Here is a 19750-nt window from a genome sequence, read left to right as displayed (position 1 = left end):
TTTACCAAGTAGGCTAAAATAAAAAGTAACACAAGAATAACGATGCTATATACAGGGGTCACCGGTACTGAGTCAGTGTGTAGGGGTACAGGCTAGTTGAGGTGTTTAAGTCAAGTAAGTCATGAACTTTAGCTAGTCATGCTCTGGACCATCTGTAACTGCTGCACTACCAGTATATAAGGACAGTCTGCATCATTCTTCATTAACAGATCAGACAGGTTTAGATACTGAAATGTATTGGAAAACATTTATCCATATTCCACACAATTAAACAGCGGTTCCATACAAACATATACTGTACAGCCTGGCTCAGTCCATGTCCCTCCTTGAATAAACATCTGTTGTACTCAGTATATTAACTTAACACACACACACACTGTAATGTCACTGAGAATGCCTGGTTAGACCTCACACACACCATGGCTGCCTGCTAAACCAAATACACTGGTACCAGAGATCAGCTGCATCTGGAATTCTCCTTTGATTGAATTCTCAATTTCAAGTCTGTACTGTAACGTCTTCTAGGCTGCTGAGACATAGACCTGGCTAGCCAGGATGTTAGCTAGTCTCCTCCAGCTTTGGGCGAGCTGATCTTGTTCCTCAGTGGCTGGACCCGAACCCCTGTGTGCCGACCAGGCTGTCTGATTCCACCTCGATAGAGACCACGTGGTGGCCGGGAATCATGGCTAACCCCAGCACTCTGGGCTCACCCTGGGAGAAGGAGTCTGATGCAGATGCAAGTAAGACACACACAAAATACATTTTAAAAATGAACATGCACACAGTGTATTAACGGCAATGTTACTCTGTTACAAAGCAGAATATGGATATGGTGTTCACTCCGGTCCCAGAGAGCAATAAGGTTTTTACAGCAAATAAACTAAGCAATACATTTGCTAGCTGAATCGGGTTTGTTAGTGCTGGGTTTGGACAAAACCCACTGCTCTGCAGGAACAGGGGTGAGTAGCAGTGAGCTTACTAGAGTATGTGGGCTTAGCCTAATAAGTACTGTCGTTACCTGAGGATTTGAGGAACTCCTGAGCGGACCCCAGGATGACGTTGCAGTCTCTGTCTGTGCACAGGAACAGTCCCACCAGTGTTCGTCCGTCTGTCATTCTGATTCTCATGTTTTTGTTCAGCAGGCTCTCCAGCTTCTGACGTGCTCTGGAGGAGTAAGATGACAGTTCGCCCCGCCCCTAGAAATAGGGAAAAATTAGATGATAGGACTATACTTGTAACGGAAGCATAATGGTGATACTGGGTGCATCTCTACCGTCTAAAGTGGCTTGCTCTCTTTGTAGCCTATACTTGTTAAACTTCCCCTTGGCAAGGTTGACAAGGAGACACGACTTTCAAACACTTTATTTACCTAGCTCTGGTCCATGTGCATACAGTGGATGTGCAAGCAGATCGTAGTGACGTATGCACTTGGACCAGAGCTAGTTTGAAGGTAAGCAAAATGCTCAACATGTGTTTATTTGTATTTTGAAGAGATGACAGCTTGTACATACAGAGAAGTTTATCGGCACTATAGCAACATCTTTACTTTGGTAACGAAAGTATATTGAAGTCAGTCACGAGACAAAATCTGAGAAATCCTCTATGAAGGAAATGGAACGACGTTAACGTTAGCCCTTGATCATGACTCTCAGTTCCATTACATATAAGGCATCTTCCGTATGGGGAAGCTTTGTTACGAGCCCCAACACTCAGTCTGAACATTAACACGCATAGCTTGCGGTACGGTTTTGGAAGCATAAGGACTTTATCTTTCATATCAGCAACAAAAAAATACATTGATACACACCTTTTATAGGGTTCCTACACGGCCATACATCCATGTTACAGAAGGTGTTTACGGAAGACAGAAGGACCATCAGTGTTAATTAGCTATATAGCATGTTCTGAACACCCGTGTTTAATGGAAGAAGGCTGTCAGAAACGTATTGTCACTGAAAAATACTGTTGCCTGCAACTTTGATAAAGCCGGTTAAAACAGTGTACAGCACAGGATGTTGGCGGCACTTTAATGGGGGAGGACAGGCTCGTGGTAATGGCTGGAGCGTTATTTGTGGAATAGCATCAACTACATCAAACACAGTTTTCATGTGTTTGCTGCCATTCCACCTGCTCCGTTACGGACAATATTATGAACCGCCCCCCTCAGCAACCTCCTGTGTTGTACAGTAATAGTACATTTTGCCTTTGTGAAATTATTTTTGATGTGATATGAAAGTAAAGGGCTTTATGTTTCTAGAACCGTATCGCAAAAGAGAATCGATTTACGTTTAGCTGAAGTATTTGGCTGTCAGAGCAAGTCTATCTTTGGAAGAAAAAAAACACAAGGTCCTTAAGGAGTAATGTTAACGGTCGGCTCCTTAAGAGTACATCTTGGGCTACTTTAGCTTAGCTAGCTAGTGGATCCAACTTGCCCACGAAGTGTATGGATCAGCTATGCACGCTCTCCTTTCAGTTTGGCAAAGTGAATATTATGTATTAGAAGTGTGTCAAATACGACATTATTAAATATATATCACCCCTACATGAGTTGATGGACCATTTTCTTCAATCATTGTTGCCATTCCACCCTTTCTTGATCGTATTTTTCTTGAGGAATTATTTCACTGTTGTACAGCCGGATATTCGTTAGGGAATACGATGCATTGTGGGTATTGTAGTATGCAATGTAGGTAGGTAAAGCCAGAGGTTTGGTAAAACTTTGCACCTATTTGGTTTTGGAGCATTTAATGGATCATTCAGTTAGATCCTATTAAATGACAAAGTATTGTCATGCTTAATTCTATAATAAAATTGGTCAAATGTGTGACATGATTTATTGACTGTGCAACCACTTGTGTGAGATTCCGCAAAGCTGATTTCAGTGTCGTGCTGTCTTTGCCAGACGCTTCCGTGGTTACCACAGTAACGGAGCTCCAGCTGTTCGTGTGTACACTTGTTGATACAATAGCGAGTGAGCTTGCACATAAACAATATACGTTACTTGTTATATCTCTGACATATGCTCAGTTGTTACATTTTACATGACCTTTTATAGCTCTACATAAATTGGGTAAATTTGCGGAAGTAATACAAATGCGGCCAACAAAGTATTTCACCCCAACAGAGGTGTCCCTTCATAACACCCTTGGCGACCTGTGGGTGTCATACCTGGGCAAGGTGTACGACTTGACACCATTGGTGAATGAATTTAAAGGTAAGTTGTCGAATACAAATAGGCTATTAGGTTACAACAGTTTAATAAATAACACACTTTTTTTCAGGGGATGTACTTCTGAAGCCTATCATTGAGTGTGCAGGAAAGGACATCAGTCACTGGTTTGACCCAAAGACAAAAGATGTGAGTGAGAAAATAATCAGACTTCTATCAAGAATGTTACATATTTGTCTTTCTTTTTCATTATATTGATGATGAGTAGGCAAATTCCCCATTTGTATTTTCAGATTCTGACCCACATTGACCCACTATCTGGGTGTGTGAAATACTACACCCCTAGGGGGCGCTTTGTGCACGTGCCCCCTCCCTGCCCTCGTACTGACTGGACCAATGACTTTGGGCGACCCTGGTGGAGAGATACGCAATATGAGGTGGGACTACTTTCTGTCAAGACCAGGTGGATCCGCATCATCAACACCCTCACATCCCAGGAGCAGGGTCTGGAGGTAAGTCATCCTTATTCTAATCAGGGAGAATGTCATGCAATGATTATAAGAGGCTGCATGTGTACATGACACATGTATACATGTGTTATCATACTAATCTCACATAGCAAAACACAATCCCCTGGCAAGTTGGGCTAGTGCCATACATAGATATCACAAATGCTGCATGCATGTATTATACATATGCTATAGATATGCACACATCATACTGACATCATTCTGCACACATACATGTCACCTTCAAGCAAACATGCACCATTTATATGTAACCATCATGCATACTATTGTAGCTGTTCAAGCCTTATCCTCCCACCTCCCCCTCAACCGCCAAAGCATTGTCAGCATATCGCAGTAGCAGTCTATTAGGAGTGTATCCACTCATCTGGCACTGTTTCACACATACTGCGTAATATCACTGACTGGAATACAGGTGCTGTGTCTCCCTTACTCTGTGTGTCACTGGCTGAATAAAATATGGGTTACCACACTGCACTCTAGGGAGCCCTGGCCTGTATGTGACTAGCTTCCAAAGGGACCAAAGGGACACTGGGAGGGGGAGTGAGTAGCACAGTAGTGCAGTGTGTCACTGTCAAGCGCTGGGGGGTTTCTGAGCAAGTCCTGGCTTGGTTCGCTCATTCCCCCCACAGCCTACACAAACAAACACACAACACAACACGCTCGCACCCACAGCAGAGTACGCCTCTCCTCTCCAGCGCGGTGGGAGAGCAGGCTTTCCCACCAACCTGCCCCAGCTGGCACTAGTAGTCTTCTACTGGGCCAGAAGCTTAGTGTGGGTGCTCCACGCTCCACACAGTCAGACACATGCTCTCTCTCTCTCTGATACAGTCACAAATACTCACGCACACACCACACACAAATTCTCTCTTTCTTTCTCTCATACACTCTCTCCCTCGCACACAATCTCACCTCCTTTCTCTTTCGCCCTGCCCCCCCCCTCTAGTGGTTCTTAGCAAGTGTGCCCATTGCACACTGCATAACACTTTTTTGGGGGGGGGGCTCCTGGAAGCCAAGCTAGAGTGGTTTAACCGCCAGTTGCAAGACATGCCCACAGACCACAGAATGGGTTTCAGGGGGAAATACAATGGAAAATACATATATATTTTTACTATTGAAATACAATGGCTGATGACAATGACTGATTATACCTATAGGTTCTAGATCTGAAACAGCTGCAACAGATTTCAGCTGCAGTCAATATATCCCCTGGGAAGTCAGGAACTACTGTACATGGGTTGGAAAAGTAAAATCATTTTTAAAAAACTGCAACTTCTCCCTCCTCTCTCTCTTTCCCCAGGTGTGTTCCGAGGAGACCTTGAATGAGATTCTCCAGCGGTACCTCCGCTACAACTCTCACGCCGCCAGCTACACTTGGAAGCACGACTGTGTCAACCTGGACATGAGTAAAACGCTGGAGGAGAACGGCATCCCCGACGAGGACGAGGACTTCTACAACACACGCATGGACCGCGACCTCTTCTCCCAGTCCATCTGCCTGTACTTCAACGACGACCTCACTGAACTTTGACCCCATATGTAAGGATGTTAGAAAATGGTGGTGAGCAATATGAGCAGACAATCTATTAAAATGTTCACTCACAAAATACATTTTCTTTATGTGTTATTTGTTAGCGTTATATTATTGTTGTAGCAATTTTATTATAGCCAATTTAACACAAAAAGGACTTGAACTGGTAACCTCACAATTAACCTGTTCCTTTCCTTGTCATTCTATCCCAGTGTCATCCTTTTGTCATTCCTTCAAAGCTTCTTGCATCTTTACAGTAGGCCTACATAAATTCATGCCAACATTTTACATAAAATAGCATGGTAACCATGGTAATTGTTTATTTGATATTCAACAGCACCTTTGTGGCTCTGCTGGGTTAAGATTTCCAGTTGTACAGAATGTGCAGGAAACCAAATCTACTATAACAGTAGCAATATCAGGTTTAGTTTAGTCAGTCTGATATATAATATCAAATCAAATTTTATTGGTCACATACACATGGTTAACAGATGTTATTGCGAGTGTAGCGAAATGTTATCCATAGTTCTATTAATCAGTGACCTGCCATTGTTATCAATATCTAGGCTATTTATCATTATTAATTAATTATACACACAGTTTTTACTCTAAAATGTGCATACTGTATGTATATATGTCTGACCATAGACCCCTTTATCAAAGCTGGGCTGCCTGAAGGGAGACCAACCATTGTCTGACTCCTAGAGGTTCCCATGGCCTTACTGCCACCCATATCAAAGGGACTCTAGTGAAAGTGTGCAATATGATTTTCAAATGTATCCTCTTTCATTTTAATGCTTTCAGAATGTTAAAAAATATATATTCGATTTCTATTATTATTATAATAAAATAATCTCCAGGTGAAAAAAATGCCCGTTTGCACATTGCATAGATTTTTCTCCCTACCACAAGTGGTTAATTTTTAAGCAATCCAATCTGATGTAAATCTGGGCATGGCTGCGGCAGATTTTCCCAACCCCCCCACTCTCAAGCTACCTCCCCGACTCTCTCTCTCACACGTATCATTTTATACCACGGTGGGGGCCTTTAAGATTATTAAAGTGGCCATATTTGATAGATTTGTATAGCGTTTTTCAGTGCAGAAAGGGAGTTTTGTTGCGTGTGATCTTGAGACAGTTAGTTGGGATGGCTGATCATGGGGGGGAGTAACATTACAAGCAGTCAAACACCCCCTTTCTTGTTTCTTGTAACAATGTACATGTTTTTGAGGAGGGAGGGGTAAACGGAGAGAGGCAGAGAGAGAGAGAAAAGAAGATGGGGGGGCGTTCTGCAATAATATAGGCCGCCATTTTTTATGTAAGGGGATTTTTCTTATTGGGGGTTGTTAAAAAATAAATATAAGAGCGGCCATCTTTGTTTCCCTGCCTTGTAGTGTAAAATATTCCAAAACGGCCCCCACTTTTTTTCTGGTGTCGATTTGAATATTAAATAAATATCATAATTCCGGAAGGTTTCTGATTTCGAGGAAGGAGCCGATGACAGGAATATAATGTCCTCTCCTCTCCGGTCCTGTGAGGAAGACCAGGGCATGTTGGTTAATTCCGAGGGAGTAGATTTTGATGAAGAAGACGAGGACGACGGAGATCTAGACGAGAACGCAAGCGACATAAACTCGCCGGCGGCGCCTCGAGAAACTGCAACACTAGCCGCGCCAGGTAGGCTATATTAGCTACAGTCGAAAGAGACACTGGCGAAAGACTCGGGAGCGCGCACACAAAATAGAAACACATACGCCACAATTTTTTTAAAGTACGCCAGGACACCCTGTGCCGCTCATCTCAATAGTTATCCGTTGCTGCAATATAATTAGTTGCGCGCCCGTTGCTCCAAATGATAGCGCAGCTTTGAAACAGAAAGAGTTGAAGAATTCCAACGTATAAACAATTACACAAAGTTGATCCTCCTCAACGTTGCTTTTCATCCTGACAATGCTGCCATATTCATAGATGTAAATAATATCTCAATGTTAATAGGTCGATGTGAAGTGTACAGCTCACGACATCACTGGCAGAAAACATGGACTCTCCGACAATAAGCTTTCTGATTGTGATCTTTAGAATAGTGCTGGGATGTCTGTTCCCGAGGCGTGAGCGTTAAAACCGGATGATAGAGTAAGTGCTGGTATGACAGTGTAAATAAACTTGCCTCCTACCCCATGACGGTCTCCACTGTCATACTGACAGGGACGGTTCATGATAGGACACCGACACTACTCCCAAGTTCTGAATATAACCGTTATGTGTAGCCTACAGGGCTATTGTTCCCACTCTCTTTTCGATGTCATAGCAGACAAACACATGTAACACGTAGGCCTATAATACACAAAGCCTAAAGCCTAGAAACTATACTGTGAAGCCAAATTAAAGAAAGGACTTGCCTACAACAATTTCATGTGAAAAATACGATCAACAGAAATCTTATTTTACTCCAAAGAAGTTTCTTTTTGAGGGATTACAGATTTGGCCTAGCTGGTTCCACACCAAAGAACATGTTTACATTATTTTGCAGTTCATGTTAATTAATACAATTACATTAATTTGCATGTATTCAACAGTGACATCAGATATTGCAGATCATGATTTTGGGGTATTCAACAAGGGACATTTTAGCATCACTCTGAACAACTAGCCTAAACTATGTCGCCTGTCTCGAGACAAGAGCCGCGTATCAATTAGTGCGCTTCCCGCAGCGTTTCTAAACCCACCGCGACATGCGCTGGCGGCTGTTGTGGTCGGGAACCAGGTGTTGGAATTAATTGCGGGGAAGTAGGGTAGGGAGTCGTTTCAGTTCATCCTATAGAGACAGACTGGCTTGCGGCCTCAGAATCACCGAGCCCCGCGTGATGCTAATGCCGCCCCTGGCTGCACTCTGCAGCAGAAATATGCGGAGACCTCGTCTGGGCGCGCGCTGCGTGTTGTCGCCCACCAACAAAGACAAACCATTAAATCGAACTAATTTCTACCAAGTGCAATGGCGGCCGCAAGCGACAGTTTTTTTGGTGATGTTTTCCCCCATCTCTTCATCCCCCTGACAAAGCACATGCTTCACTCTCTCTCACTCTCCAATAGGGTACAGTCTCATTTTTTGCCAGGGGAAAAACTTGAATACAGGGATGAACGGCTCATTGTCACTTACTGACCCTCAACGTGGGATGTTGTGTCTTCGAAATAAATCTATTACATGTTTGATTTTATTTTATTTTCCCAATTCATTATTGCGGAAATATATATTGCTATGGACATAACGTTTTAGAAGCCCTAAAGCACTGTGTAACATGTAGCCAACACAAGGCCTTACTTTCATATGTCTCAGCCTCACATTTTCAATGCCACCATGAACAACATTCTTGTGTTTTTGTGAGGCGTTCATTAACAGATAAGCCAGATATGGATTTGGTTTTCAATGAACTGATACAAAGCAGCTGTCAATCCCACAAACTGGAACTAATTCAGCATGTCACAATTCAGTCAATCTCATAGGTTGTGTTAAGACACTATACTCTCCCATATGACACATTTGGTGTCAACGCACACATGACAGTGTGTTGGTGAGAGGCTTTTGTTGTGCTTAATTGTGTTCAGAAGAGATTAGATCGACAATTCAAAGCCTTCAATGATGATTATAGTCAATATGATTTAGTCACATCTCTCTCTTTCTCTCTTCCATCCCCCCCTCCTCGCTTCACTCCCCAGTAGAGGAAGAAAGGGAAGCATCAGACAGGGCCAGTCTAGGGAGGAAGAAACGAGGGCCCAAGAAGAAGGAGACAAAGAAGAAGGAAAAAGAGAAAGAGGGAAAACCGGTTAAAGCCAAAAAACGGAAAAAGATTGTAAGCCTCTCGATCATTACGGTCCATCAACCACCATACATTCTGATGACACGTCATTCTACTTCATTTGCTTAATTGAAGTCATAGAAAAAAAAACTATCTGTGACGTTAAATATTGAGCATCCTCATCCTCTCTTCTGTTCTTTCTCTTTTCCTCACTTTCCCCTCTCCCCTTCTTTTCTCCTCTCCTCCTCTCAGGAAAGTGATGTAGAGAGAGACTCGGAGCGAGAGAGAGATTATGGTGAGAACTCTGACAGCGCAGCGAGTGACTTCTCTAGTGAGAAAAAGAAGAAGAAGAAACACAAGGAAAAGAAGGAGAAGAAAACCAAGAAGAAGAAAAAAGATGATGGGGACAGCACGCATGAGGAGACAACAAAGGTAAGAAGAACACAACAAGAAAGTGCTATAGTTGTTGTTTTGCTTCATTTTTTACACGTTCTGATGGCTCAAGTCTTCAAGCTCTCTGACTGGTTGTTTCTCTCCTGCAGCCAATAGAACAGAAAACGTCGGCCCAGCTGGCTATGGACTGGGGTCTGGAGGATGTGGATCATACATTCACTGAAGACGATTACCGCACACTCACCAACTACAAAGCCTTCAGCCAGTCCATGAGGTACAGTTGGCCTGCTGTAGTGATTGACTGTCAGTGAGATGACTCAATGATTTATTGTTTATTTCAGTTGTCTAGTTCACTACCAACCGTGGAACAATTCCCTCCATTCACAATCCCTCAGAAACAACCATTTCTAGTTCAAGATTATTTGCCACACTGTTCAAAATCAATTGTCATTACTGTTTTGTACATCAAACACTCAGCTCTTCTTCCTCACCTGCCTCTTCATCTTCCCAGGCCCATGATCGCCAAGAAGAACCCTAAGATCCCCATGTCCAAGATGATGACCATCCTGGGGGTCAAGTGGAGGGAGTTCAGCTCTAACAACCCCTTCAAGGGCTCCGGTGCTGCAGCCGTGGCAGCTGCAGCCGCCGCTGCCGCCATTGCCGTCGCCGAGCAGGTCTCCGCGGCAACCCCATCCCCGGAGCCACCTCCACCCCGGAAGCAGCCCCAACCCCCACGGCCGCCCCCCCTGCCGCCTCCCCCGCTCCGCAAGGCCAAGACCAAAGAGGGCAAAGGTCAGAGGATGAGAGAGAAGAGTGGAGTGGTGGAGTGTGTCATGTATAGCAAGGACTGATTGAATTGAAATGGAATTGGTCCCAAATTGTAGTCTGGACCCTCAGACATGTTGTAGCCCTGATCAAGGGTTTGGGTGATAGTCGACTAATTTAATCTGGTGTGCCAGTTTAGGGCAAGAACAAATATGTGAAACGTAGGAGGACCCCAAGGAGAGGTTTGGGAAATCCCGCACTAGAGCACTAGTAGAAATCTTGACTTCATTCTGTCCCTGTTTCTCAGGCCCTGGGTATAAGAAGAGTCGCAGTAAGAGTCCTCGTGTTCTGGCTGAGAGGAAGAAGGCGGTGGCAGCAGCAGTAGCGGCTTCAGTAGCTAAAGCCAAGAAGATGTCCCCCATACGCATAAAACTGGGGGCCTTAGGCAACAAGAGAAAGAAGAGCAGCTCTGTAAGTATTATAATGCTGTGAATTTGGATCTAAAGATGTGCGGTGTAGGCCAATGTATGTGGGAGCATGCTGGTGTATGAGAGTTGACAGATCGGTGTTTCTCCCCCCCTCTCTCAATTCAGTTCAGTTCAGTTCAATTTAAGGGCTTTATTGGCATGGAAAACATATGTTTACATTGCCAAGGCAAGTTAAATAGATAAGCAAAAGTGAAACAAACAATAAAATATTTACAGTAAATGTTACACTCACAAAAGTTCCAAAAGAATAAAGATATTTCATATTATGTGCAAATAGTTAAAGTACAAAAGGGAAAATAAATAAACATAAATATGGGTTGTATTTACAATGGTGTTTGTTCTTCACTGGTTGCCCTTTTCTTGTGGCAACAGGTCACAGATCTTGCTGCTGTGGTGGCACACTGTGGTATTTCACCAAATAGATATGGGAGTTTATCAAAATTGGGTTTGTTTTCAAATTCTTTGTTGGTCTGTGTAATCTGAAGGAAATATGTGTATCTGATATGGTCACACATTTGGCAGGAGGTTAGGAAGTGCAGCTCAGTTTCCACCTCATTTTATGGGCAGTGTGCACATAGCCTGTATTCTCTTGAGAGCCAGGAGCAAGGCTTTGCTCACTGAGTGTGTACATAGGCAAAAGTTTCCTTTTACTTTGGGTCAGTCACAGTGGTCAGGTATTCTGTCACTGTGCACTCTCTGTTTAGGGCCAAATAGCATTCTAGGTTGCTCTGTTCTTTCCAATGTGTCAAGTAATTATCTTTTTGTTTTCTCATGATTTGGTTGGGTCTCATTTTGTTGCTGTCCTGGGGCTCTGCAGGGTCTGTTTTTGTTTGTGAACAGAGCCCCAGGACCAGCTTGCTTAGGTGACTCTTCTCCAGGTTCATCTCTCTGTAGGTGATGGCTTTGTTATGGAAGGTTTGAGAATCACTTCCTATTAGGTTGTTGTAGATGGCTCTTTTCTGGATTTTGAGGACACCAACTGTGTGCATGACAAGTCATTTTTCAACAATTGTTTACAGTCAGATTATTTCACTTATAATTCACTGTATCACAATTCCAGTGGGACAGAAGTTAACTGTGCCTTTAAACAGCTTGGAATATTCCAGAAAATGATGTCATGGCTTTTGAAGCTTCTGATAGGCTAAATTACATCATTTGAGTCAATTGGAGGTGTACCTGTGGATGTATTTCAAGGCCTACCTTCAAACTCAGTGCCGCTTTTCTTGACAATGTGGGAAAATCAAAAGAAAACAGCCAAGACTTCAGAAAAACCATTGTAGACCACCACAAGCCTGGTTCCTCCTTGGGAGCAATTTCCAAATGCCTGAAGGTACCACGTTCATCTGTACAAACAATAGTATGCAAGTATAAACACCATGGGACAACACAGCCGTCATAGCGCTCAGGAAGGAGACACGTTCTGTCTCCTAGAGATGAACATACTTTGGTGCAAAAAGTGCAAATCAATCCCAGAACAACAGCAAAGGACCTTGTGAAGATGCTGGAGGAAACAGGTATTACCCCAGTAAAACAAGTCCTATAGCAACATAACCTGAAAGGCCGCTCAGCAAGGAAGAAACCACTGCTCCAAAACCACCATAAAAAAGCCAGACTACGGATTGCAACTGCACATGGGGACAAAGATCGTACTTGTTGGAGAAATGTCCTCTGGTCTGATGAAAAAAAATTAGAACTGTTTGGCCATAATGACCATTGTTATATTTGGAGGAAAAAGGGGTATGCTTGCAAGCCAAAGAACACCATCCCAACCGTGATGCACAGGGTGGCAGCATCATGTAGTGGGGGTGCTTTGCTGCAGGAGGGACTGGTGCCCTTCACAAAATAGATGGCATCATGAGAATGGAAAATTATGTGGATATATTGAAGCAACGTCTCAAGACATCAGTCAGGAAGTTAAAGCTTGGTCGCAAATGGGTCTTCCAAATGGAAAATGACCCCAAGCATACTTCCGAAGTTGTGGCAAAATGGCTTAAAGACAACAAAGTCAAGATATTAGAGTGGCCATCACAAAGCCCTGACATCAATCACATAGAAAATGTGTGGGCAGAAGTGAAAAAGCGTGTGCGAGCAAGGAGGCCTGCAAACCTGATTCAGTTACACCAGCTGTGTCAGGAGGAATGGGACAAAATTCACCCAACTTATTGTGGGAAGCTTGTGGAAGGCTACCTGAAACGTTTGACCCAAGTTAAACAATTTAAATGCAATGCTACCAAATACTAATTGAGTGTATGTAAACGTCTGACCCACTGGGAATGTGATGAAAGAAATAAAAGCTGAAATAAATAATTCTCTCTACTATGATCCTAACTGACCTAAGACAGGGAATTTTAACTAGGATTAAATGTCAGGAATTGTGAAAAACTGAGTTTAAATGTATTTGAGTTTAAATGTATTTGGCTAAGGTGTACGTAAACATCTGACTTCAACCTTATATTATATATAAACTCAGCAGAAAAGAAACTTCCTCTCACTGTCAACTGCGTTTATTTTCAGCAAACTTAACGTGTAAATATTTGTATGAACATAACAAGGTTCAACAACTGAGACATAAACTGAACAAGTTCCACCGATATGTGACTAACAGAACTGGAATAATGTGTCCCTGAACAAAGCGGGGGTCAAAATCAAAAGTAACAGTCAGTATATGGTGTGGCCACCAGCTGCATGAAGTACTGCAGTGCATCTTCTCATGGACTGCACCAGATTTGCCAGTTCTTGGTGTGAAATGTTACCCCACTCTTCCACCAAGGCATCTGCAAGTTCCCGGACATTTCTGGGGGGAATGGGCATAGCCCATAGTATTTTGATCCGGGCTCTTCGCTGGCCACGCCAGAACACTGACATTCTGACACTGACATGTTTAAACCCTTTACAATGAAGATCTGTGAAGTTATTTGGATTTTTACAAATTATCTTTGAAAGACAGCGTCCTGAAAAAGGGACGTTACTTTTTTTGCTGAGTTTATGTATATATCTAACTCCATCCCTTCCTCTCAGAGTGGTGATGATGTTGATGAGGAGGACTCGCTGCAAGAGGACTCTAGTGTCCACAGCTCCTCGGTCCGCTCCGACAGCTCCTCCCGGGTCAAGAAGAACAAGAGAGGACGTCCGGCCAAGAAGAATAAGAAAAGTAAACAAAATGTTCCATAAAAAAGGTTATAAACTCTGAATCTGTCTGACTTATGCTCAGCATGTGATGTGTCTGTCTTTTCTCCTTCTCCCTCTCTCTTATCCCCCTTCCCATTTCCCTCCTCATTTTTCCCTCCCCATTTTCTCTCTCTCTCTCTCTCTCTCTCTCTCTCTCCCTCTCTCTCTCTCTCTCTCTCTCTCTCTCTCTCTCTCTCTCTCGCAGTGCTGGACGAGGGTGAGGTGGAGGGGGATGGTTATGAGACAGACCACCAGGACTACTGTGAGGTGTGCCAGCAAGGAGGGGAGATCATTCTGTGTGACACCTGTCCTAGGGCCTACCACCTGGTCTGTCTGGAGCCTGAGCTGGAGAAGGCCCCCGAGGGCAAGTGGAGTTGCCCACACTGTGTGAGTACTGTACCGTACCGTACCGTAATCCTCAAAATTGGTGTTAATAATCCTCAAGTCTGCCTATTTGACTGATTGTTTATGTCAGCATTACAGACCGAGCTGCGTGTAAGGCTACTGTTAGTGTGTACTCTATTCACAGTGAGCTTTCGGAAAGTATTCAGACCTCTTGACTTTTTACACATTTTGTTACGTTCCAGCCTTATTCTAAAATTGATTAAATTGTTTTTCCCCCCCTCCTCAGTCTACACACAATACCCCATAATGACAAAGAAAAAATTGTTTTTAGGTATTTTTGCTAAATAAAAAAAATGTCAAAACCCGTAAATATCACATTTACAGTTGAAGTCGGAAGTTTACATACACCTTAGCCAAATACATTTAAACTCAGTTTTTCACAATTCCTGACATTTAATCCAAGTAAAAATTCCCTGTTTTAGGTCAGTTAGGATCACCACTTTATTTTAAGAACGTGAAATGTCAGACTAATAGTAGAGAGAGTGATTTATTTCAGCTTTTATTTCTTTCATCACATTCACAGTGGGTCAGAAGTTTACATACACTCAATTAGTATTTGGTAGCATTGCCTTTAAATTGTTTAACTTGGGTCAAAAAAATTCAGGTAGCCTTCCACAAGCTTCACACAATAAATTGGGTGAATTTTTGCCCATTCCTCCTGACAGAGCTGGTGTAACTGAGTCAGATTTGTAGGCTTCCTAGCTCGCGCACACTTTTTCAGTTCTGCCAACAAATTTTCTATGGAACTTAGGTCAGGGCTTTGTGATGGCCACTCCAATACCTTGACTTTGTTGTCCTTAAGCCATTTTGCCACAACTTTGGAAGTATGCTTGGGGTCATTGTCCATTTGGAAGACCCATTTGCGACCAAGCTTTAACTTCCTGACTGATGTCTTGAGACGTTGCTTCAATATATCCACATATTTGTTTTGCCTCATGATGTCATCTATTTTGTGAAGGGCACCAGTCCCTCCTGCAGCAAAGCACCCCCACTACATGATGCTGCCACCCTGTGCATCACGGTTGGGATGGTGTTCTTTGGCTTGCAAGCATACCCCTTTTTCCTCCAAACATAATGATGGTCATTATGGCCAAACAGTTCTATTTTTGTTTCATCAGACCAGAGGACATTTCTCCAAAAAGTACAATCTTTGTCCCCATGTGCAGTTGCAAACCGTAGTCTGGCTTTTTTCTGGCGGTTTTGGAGCAGTGGCTTCTTCCTTGCTGAGCGGCCTTTCAGGTTATGTCGATATAGGACTTGTTTTTCTGTGGATGTAGATACTTTTGTACCTGTTTCCTCCAGCATCTTCACAAGGTCCTTCACTGTTTTTCTGGGATTGATTTGCACTTTTCGCACCAACGTACGTTCATCTCTAGGAGATAGAACACGTCTCCTTCCTGAGAGCTATGACGGCTGCGTGGTCCCATGGTGTTTATACTTGCGTACTATTGTTTGTACAGATGATCGTGGTACCTTTAGGCGTTTGGAAATCGCTCCCAAGGATGAACCAGACTTGTGAAGGTCTACAATTTTTTTCTGAGGTCTTGGCTGATTTCTTTTGATTTTCCCATTATGTCAAGCAAAGAGGCACTGAGTTTGAGGGTATGCCTTGAAATACATCTACAGGTACACCTTCAATTGACTCAAATTATGTCAATTAGCCTATCAGAAGCTTCTAAAGCTATGATATAATTTTCTGGAATTTTCCAAACTGTTTAAAGGCACAGTTCACTTAGTGTATGTAAACTTCTGACCCACTGGAATTGTGATAAAGTGAATTATAAGTGAAATAATCTGTCTGTAAACAATTGTTGGAAAAATTACTTGTCATGGACAAAGTAGATGTACTAACTGACTTGACATGTTAACATGACATTTTTGTAATGGTTGAAAAATGAGTTTTAATGACTCCAACCTAAGTGTATGTAAACTTCCGACTTCAACTGTACGTAAGTATTCAGACCCTTTACTCAGTACTTTGTTGAAGCACTTTCGGCAGTGATTACAGCCTTGAGTCTTCTTAGGTATGACGCTGAAAGCTTTGCACACCTGTATTTGGGGAGTTTCTCCCATTCTTCTCTGCTGATCCTCTCAAGCTCTTTCAGGTTCGATGTGGAGCGTCGCTGCACAGCTATTTTCAGGTCTCTCCAGAGATGTTTGATCAGGTTCAAGTCCGGGCTCTGGGTGGGCCACTCAAGGACATTCAGAGACTTTTCCCGAAGACACTCCTACGTTGTCTTGGCTGTGTGCTTAGGGTCGTTGTCCTGTTGGAAGGTGAACCTTCGCCCCATTCTGAGGTTCTGAGCGCTTTGGAGCAGGTTTTCATCAAGGATCTCTCTGTACTTTGCTCTGTTCATCTTTCCCATGATCCTGACTCGTCTCCCTGCTGTTGAAAAACTGAGTGGCTTTCAGCTTGCCACTCTACCATAAAGGCCTGATTGGTGGAGTGCTGCTGAGATGGTTGTCCTTCTGGAAGGTTATTCCATCTCCACAGAGGAACTCTGGAGCTCCGTCAGAGTGTACATCGAGTTCTTGGTCACCTCCCTGACCAAGGCCCTTCTCCCCCGATTGCTCAGTTTGGCCCGGCGGAGTCTTGGGTTCCAAACTTCATCCTTTTAAGAATTCTGGAGGCCACTGTGTTCTTGGGGACCTTCAATGTTGCAGAAATATCTTGGTACCCTTCCCCAGATCTGTGCCTCAACACAATCCTGTCTCTGAGCTCTATGGACAATTTCTTCGACCTTATGGCTTGTTTTTTGCTCTGACATGCTCTGTAAACTGTGGGACCTTATACAGACAGGTGTGTGCCTTTCCAAATTATGTCCAATCAATTGAATTTACCACAGGTGGAATCCAATCAAGTTGTAGAAAAATCTCAAGGATGATTCATGGAAACAGGATGCATCTGAGCTCAATTTCGAGTCTCATACCAAAGGGTCTGAATACTTATGTAAGTAAGGTATTTCAGAGTTTTTATTTTATACATTTGCAAACATTTCTAAAAAAAACAGTTTTTGCCATGTCATTTTAGGGTATTGTGTGTTTATTGATGAGATATTTTTTTTATTTAATACATTTTAGAAGAAGGCTGTAATGTATCAAAATGCGTATGGATAAAGTCAAGGGGTCTGAGTACTTTCTGAATGCACTGTAAGGTATCATCAAACCCTACCAATGATGATGATAATGGATCAAATTATTTTATTTACTTATTAATTCCCCATGCACTCTTCTCCTGTCCTCCTCCTGTCCTCTTGTCCTGTCCTCCTCCTTTTCTCCTGTCCTCCTCCTCTTCTCCTCTCCTGTCCTCCTCCTCTTCTCCTCTCCTGTCCTGTCCTCTTCCTCTTCTCCTCTCCTATCCTCCTCCCCTCCTTGTCCTGTCCTCTTCCACTCCTCTTCTCCTCTCCTGTCCTCCTCTTCTCCTCTCCTGTCCTATTCCTCTCCTCTTCTGCAGGAGAAAGAGGGGATCCAGTGGGAAGCGAAGGATGAGGACTTTGAGGAGTTTGAGGAGGAGAGTGAGGACATGGTGGTACCAGAGGTACCTGGGGTTGGACTGCTGGTAGGACTGGAGGAAGAGGAGGATGACCACATTGAGTTCTGCAGGGTCTGTAAAGATGGGGGGGAACTATTGTGCTGTGACACCTGCACTTCCTCCTACCACATCCACTGTCTCAACCCGCCCCTGCCTGAGATCCCCAACGGAGAGTGGCTGTGTCCACGCTGCACTGTAAGTCTTGTTTGTTTATCATTATGTGCACAATGCCACTATGAGGCCAAATGCAAAATGTCCACATTGTGTGGAGAATAAAGCTTTCCTATTGTATTCTATTCAATCTACTCTACTTTAACTTACTCTAATTTATTCTGATTCTGCATTTTCGTCTTCTACCCCCAGTGTCCTGGTATCAAGGGCAGGGTGCAGAGGATCCTCCACTGGCGATGGGGCGAGCCCCCCGATCCTGTACCCGTGCCTCCCGCCCCCGATACCCCTCCTGATGCTCCTCCGCCACCCCCCATGAAGGGCAGGGCTGAGAGGGAGTTCTTTGTCAAGCTGACTGGACAGTCCTACTGGCACTGTACCTGGATCACTGAACTGCAGGTGAAAGGGAAATAGAGGGAGATGAGAGGAAAGGGAGAGAGAAGTAGGCAGGGAGGAGGGAGAGAGAGAGAGTGAAACAGTTGGAAGAGAGGCTGATGTAATGATATGAAAAACGACAAGACGCTTAGCATGCAAGTATCCTACACACTTCCCTTCCTTGTTTTCATTCAACACATTCTTTCTTTCCTCCATCTATTCCTCTCTTCTTTTTTCTCTTCTTTACCATCCGTCTAGCTGGAGATCTTCCACTCGGTGATGTTCCGTAACTACCAGAGGAAGACAGATATGGAGGAGCCTCCCAGTCTGGACTATGGGTCGGGGGGAGAGGAGGAGAGTGTTAAGAGTGAGAAGAGGAGGCTGAAAGACCCCGACTATGCTGCCCTGGATGACAAGTTCTATAAATATGGCATCAAGCCTGAATGGATGATGGTCCACCGCATCATCAACCACAGGTACGTGTGCATGTGGGGTGTGCTGGGGGGTGTGTATGTGTGAGGCAGGTGTGTGTGTATGTATGTGTGTGTGTGCAGTTCTGTCCATAATGTGAGTGTACGTACGTATGTGTGTGTGTGTTTCCCAGTATGGACAAGAAAGGGATATACCACTACCTGGTCAAGTGGAGAGACCTGACCTACGACCAGTGCACATGGGAGAGAGACGATCTGGAGATGCCAGAGTTTGTCATTCACAAGGCCAACTACTGGGCACACAGGTACTGGACTAGTGGACTGGCCAAATGGCATCCATGTTGGCACTTAACACTACTACAGTGAATCTGTCTTAATAATGTCAGTGTCAACATGGTGAACGTCACAGTTCTACATCACAAACCAAGTTTGGCAAACCTTGTATGCTGTTGTAAATAGCTCAGGGACACTGGATTGATGATTGATAGATTGATTGATGGATCGATTGATTGATTGGTTCAGGGATGAGGTGATGAAGGAGGCCCCAGACATGCCGAGGAGGATGAGGAGGATGAGGATGGAAGAGAGTGAAGACCCCCACAGATCACCTGTCAACGACGTGAGTTCTGATTGGCTCACTCTGTAACGGCCACATCTATTGGTCGTCATTCCGGTAGCCGATCAACTCTCACTACCATGTCAAAACTCTAGTGTCATTCTGTACAATGATGTCAATGATGTTTATCTCCATTTCCCCCCTTACATCACCATCCCTCTTTCTCTTTATCTTCCAGCCTACGATAAAGTACGAGGAGCAGCCAGACTTTGTGACAGCGACGGGGGGCACTCTGCACCTCTACCAGCTGGAGGGACTCAACTGGCTGCGTTTCTCCTGGGCACAGGGCACTGACACCATCCTGGCAGACGAGATGGGGCTGGGCAAGACTATCCAGACCATCGTCTTCCTCTACTCACTCTTCAAAGAGGTAGGACGGCACCGTTAGG

At 43.9% G+C, this 19750-nt stretch overlaps 3 protein-coding genes across 7 annotated transcripts in view; 2 read left to right on the top strand and 1 right to left on the bottom strand.

The window, feature by feature from the left end:
• Positions 1–2679, bottom strand: LOC112259947 (N-alpha-acetyltransferase 38, NatC auxiliary subunit). The gene is made up of 3 exons (XM_024434646.2): positions 2544–2679; positions 1019–1196; positions 1–725 (listed from the first exon to the last, which is right to left on the bottom strand). Exons 1-3 carry the CDS (start codon positions 2580–2582, stop codon positions 601–603), a joined length of 342 nt encoding a protein of 113 aa, XP_024290414.1. The 5' UTR covers positions 2583–2679; the 3' UTR covers positions 1–600.
• LOC112261043 (cytochrome b5 domain-containing protein 1) lies at positions 2183–5303 on the top strand. Its single transcript, XM_024436399.2, has 4 exons — positions 2183–3214; positions 3282–3358; positions 3463–3681; positions 4997–5303. Exons 1-4 carry the CDS (start codon positions 3094–3096, stop codon positions 5225–5227), a joined length of 648 nt encoding a protein of 215 aa, XP_024292167.1. The 5' UTR covers positions 2183–3093; the 3' UTR covers positions 5228–5303.
• A 1259-nt stretch (positions 5304–6562) lies between these two features.
• The window catches only part of LOC112261002 (chromodomain-helicase-DNA-binding protein 3), a 53375-nt gene continuing 40187 nt past the window's right edge, over positions 6563–19750 (top strand). For 2 of the 5 annotated variants that reach the window (XM_042328332.1, XM_042328330.1), the window contains exons 1-14: positions 6563–6903; positions 8941–9074; positions 9273–9452; positions 9563–9687; positions 9925–10205; positions 10486–10649; positions 13685–13817; positions 14040–14221; positions 17694–17966; positions 18135–18338; positions 18573–18790; positions 18919–19050; positions 19268–19364; positions 19540–19731. In XM_042328332.1, coding sequence (XP_042184266.1) covers positions 6738–6903; positions 8941–9074; positions 9273–9452; positions 9563–9687; positions 9925–10205; positions 10486–10649; positions 13685–13817; positions 14040–14221; positions 17694–17966; positions 18135–18338; positions 18573–18790; positions 18919–19050; positions 19268–19364; positions 19540–19731 — 2481 coding nt within the window. In that variant the 5' untranslated portion in view covers positions 6563–6737. The remainder of the gene's footprint in view (positions 6904–8940; positions 9075–9272; positions 9453–9562; positions 9688–9924; positions 10206–10485; positions 10650–13684; positions 13818–14039; positions 14222–17693; positions 17967–18134; positions 18339–18572; positions 18791–18918; positions 19051–19267; positions 19365–19539; positions 19732–19750) is intronic. The other 3 variants (XM_042328334.1, XM_042328333.1, XM_042328331.1) reach the window with 2 other exon arrangements.

The sequence above is a fragment of the Oncorhynchus tshawytscha genome, linkage group LG10, assembly GCF_018296145.1.
Source record: "Oncorhynchus tshawytscha isolate Ot180627B linkage group LG10, Otsh_v2.0, whole genome shotgun sequence".
Taxonomy (NCBI): Eukaryota; Metazoa; Chordata; class Actinopteri; order Salmoniformes; family Salmonidae; genus Oncorhynchus; species Oncorhynchus tshawytscha.
Note: the sequence above shows the minus strand (reverse complement) of the source record. Positions and strands in the feature narration are given on the sequence as shown.

Bases quoted from the DNA above. Each gene is read 5' to 3' on its own strand.
- LOC112261043 (XM_024436399.2), top strand. From the start codon at position 3,094: ATGCGGCCAACAAAGTATTTCACCCCAACAGAGGTGTCCCTTCATAAC. The intron at 3,215-3,281 runs GTAAGTTGTCGA...ACTTTTTTTCAG, and splicing joins ATTGGTGAATGAATTTAAAG to GGGATGTACTTCTGAAGCCT. The intron at 3,682-4,996 runs GTAAGTCATCCT...CTCTTTCCCCAG, and splicing joins CCCAGGAGCAGGGTCTGGAG to GTGTGTTCCGAGGAGACCTT.
- LOC112259947 (XM_024434646.2), bottom strand. From the start codon at position 2,582: ATGGCAACAATGATTGAAGAAAATGGTCCATCAACTCAT. The intron at 1,197-2,543 runs GTAGGGGTGATA...CCCTATTTCTAG, and splicing joins AAAATGGTCCATCAACTCAT to GGGCGGGGCGAACTGTCATC. The intron at 726-1,018 runs GTAACGACAGTA...CATCTGCATCAG, and splicing joins GGAGTTCCTCAAATCCTCAG to ACTCCTTCTCCCAGGGTGAG.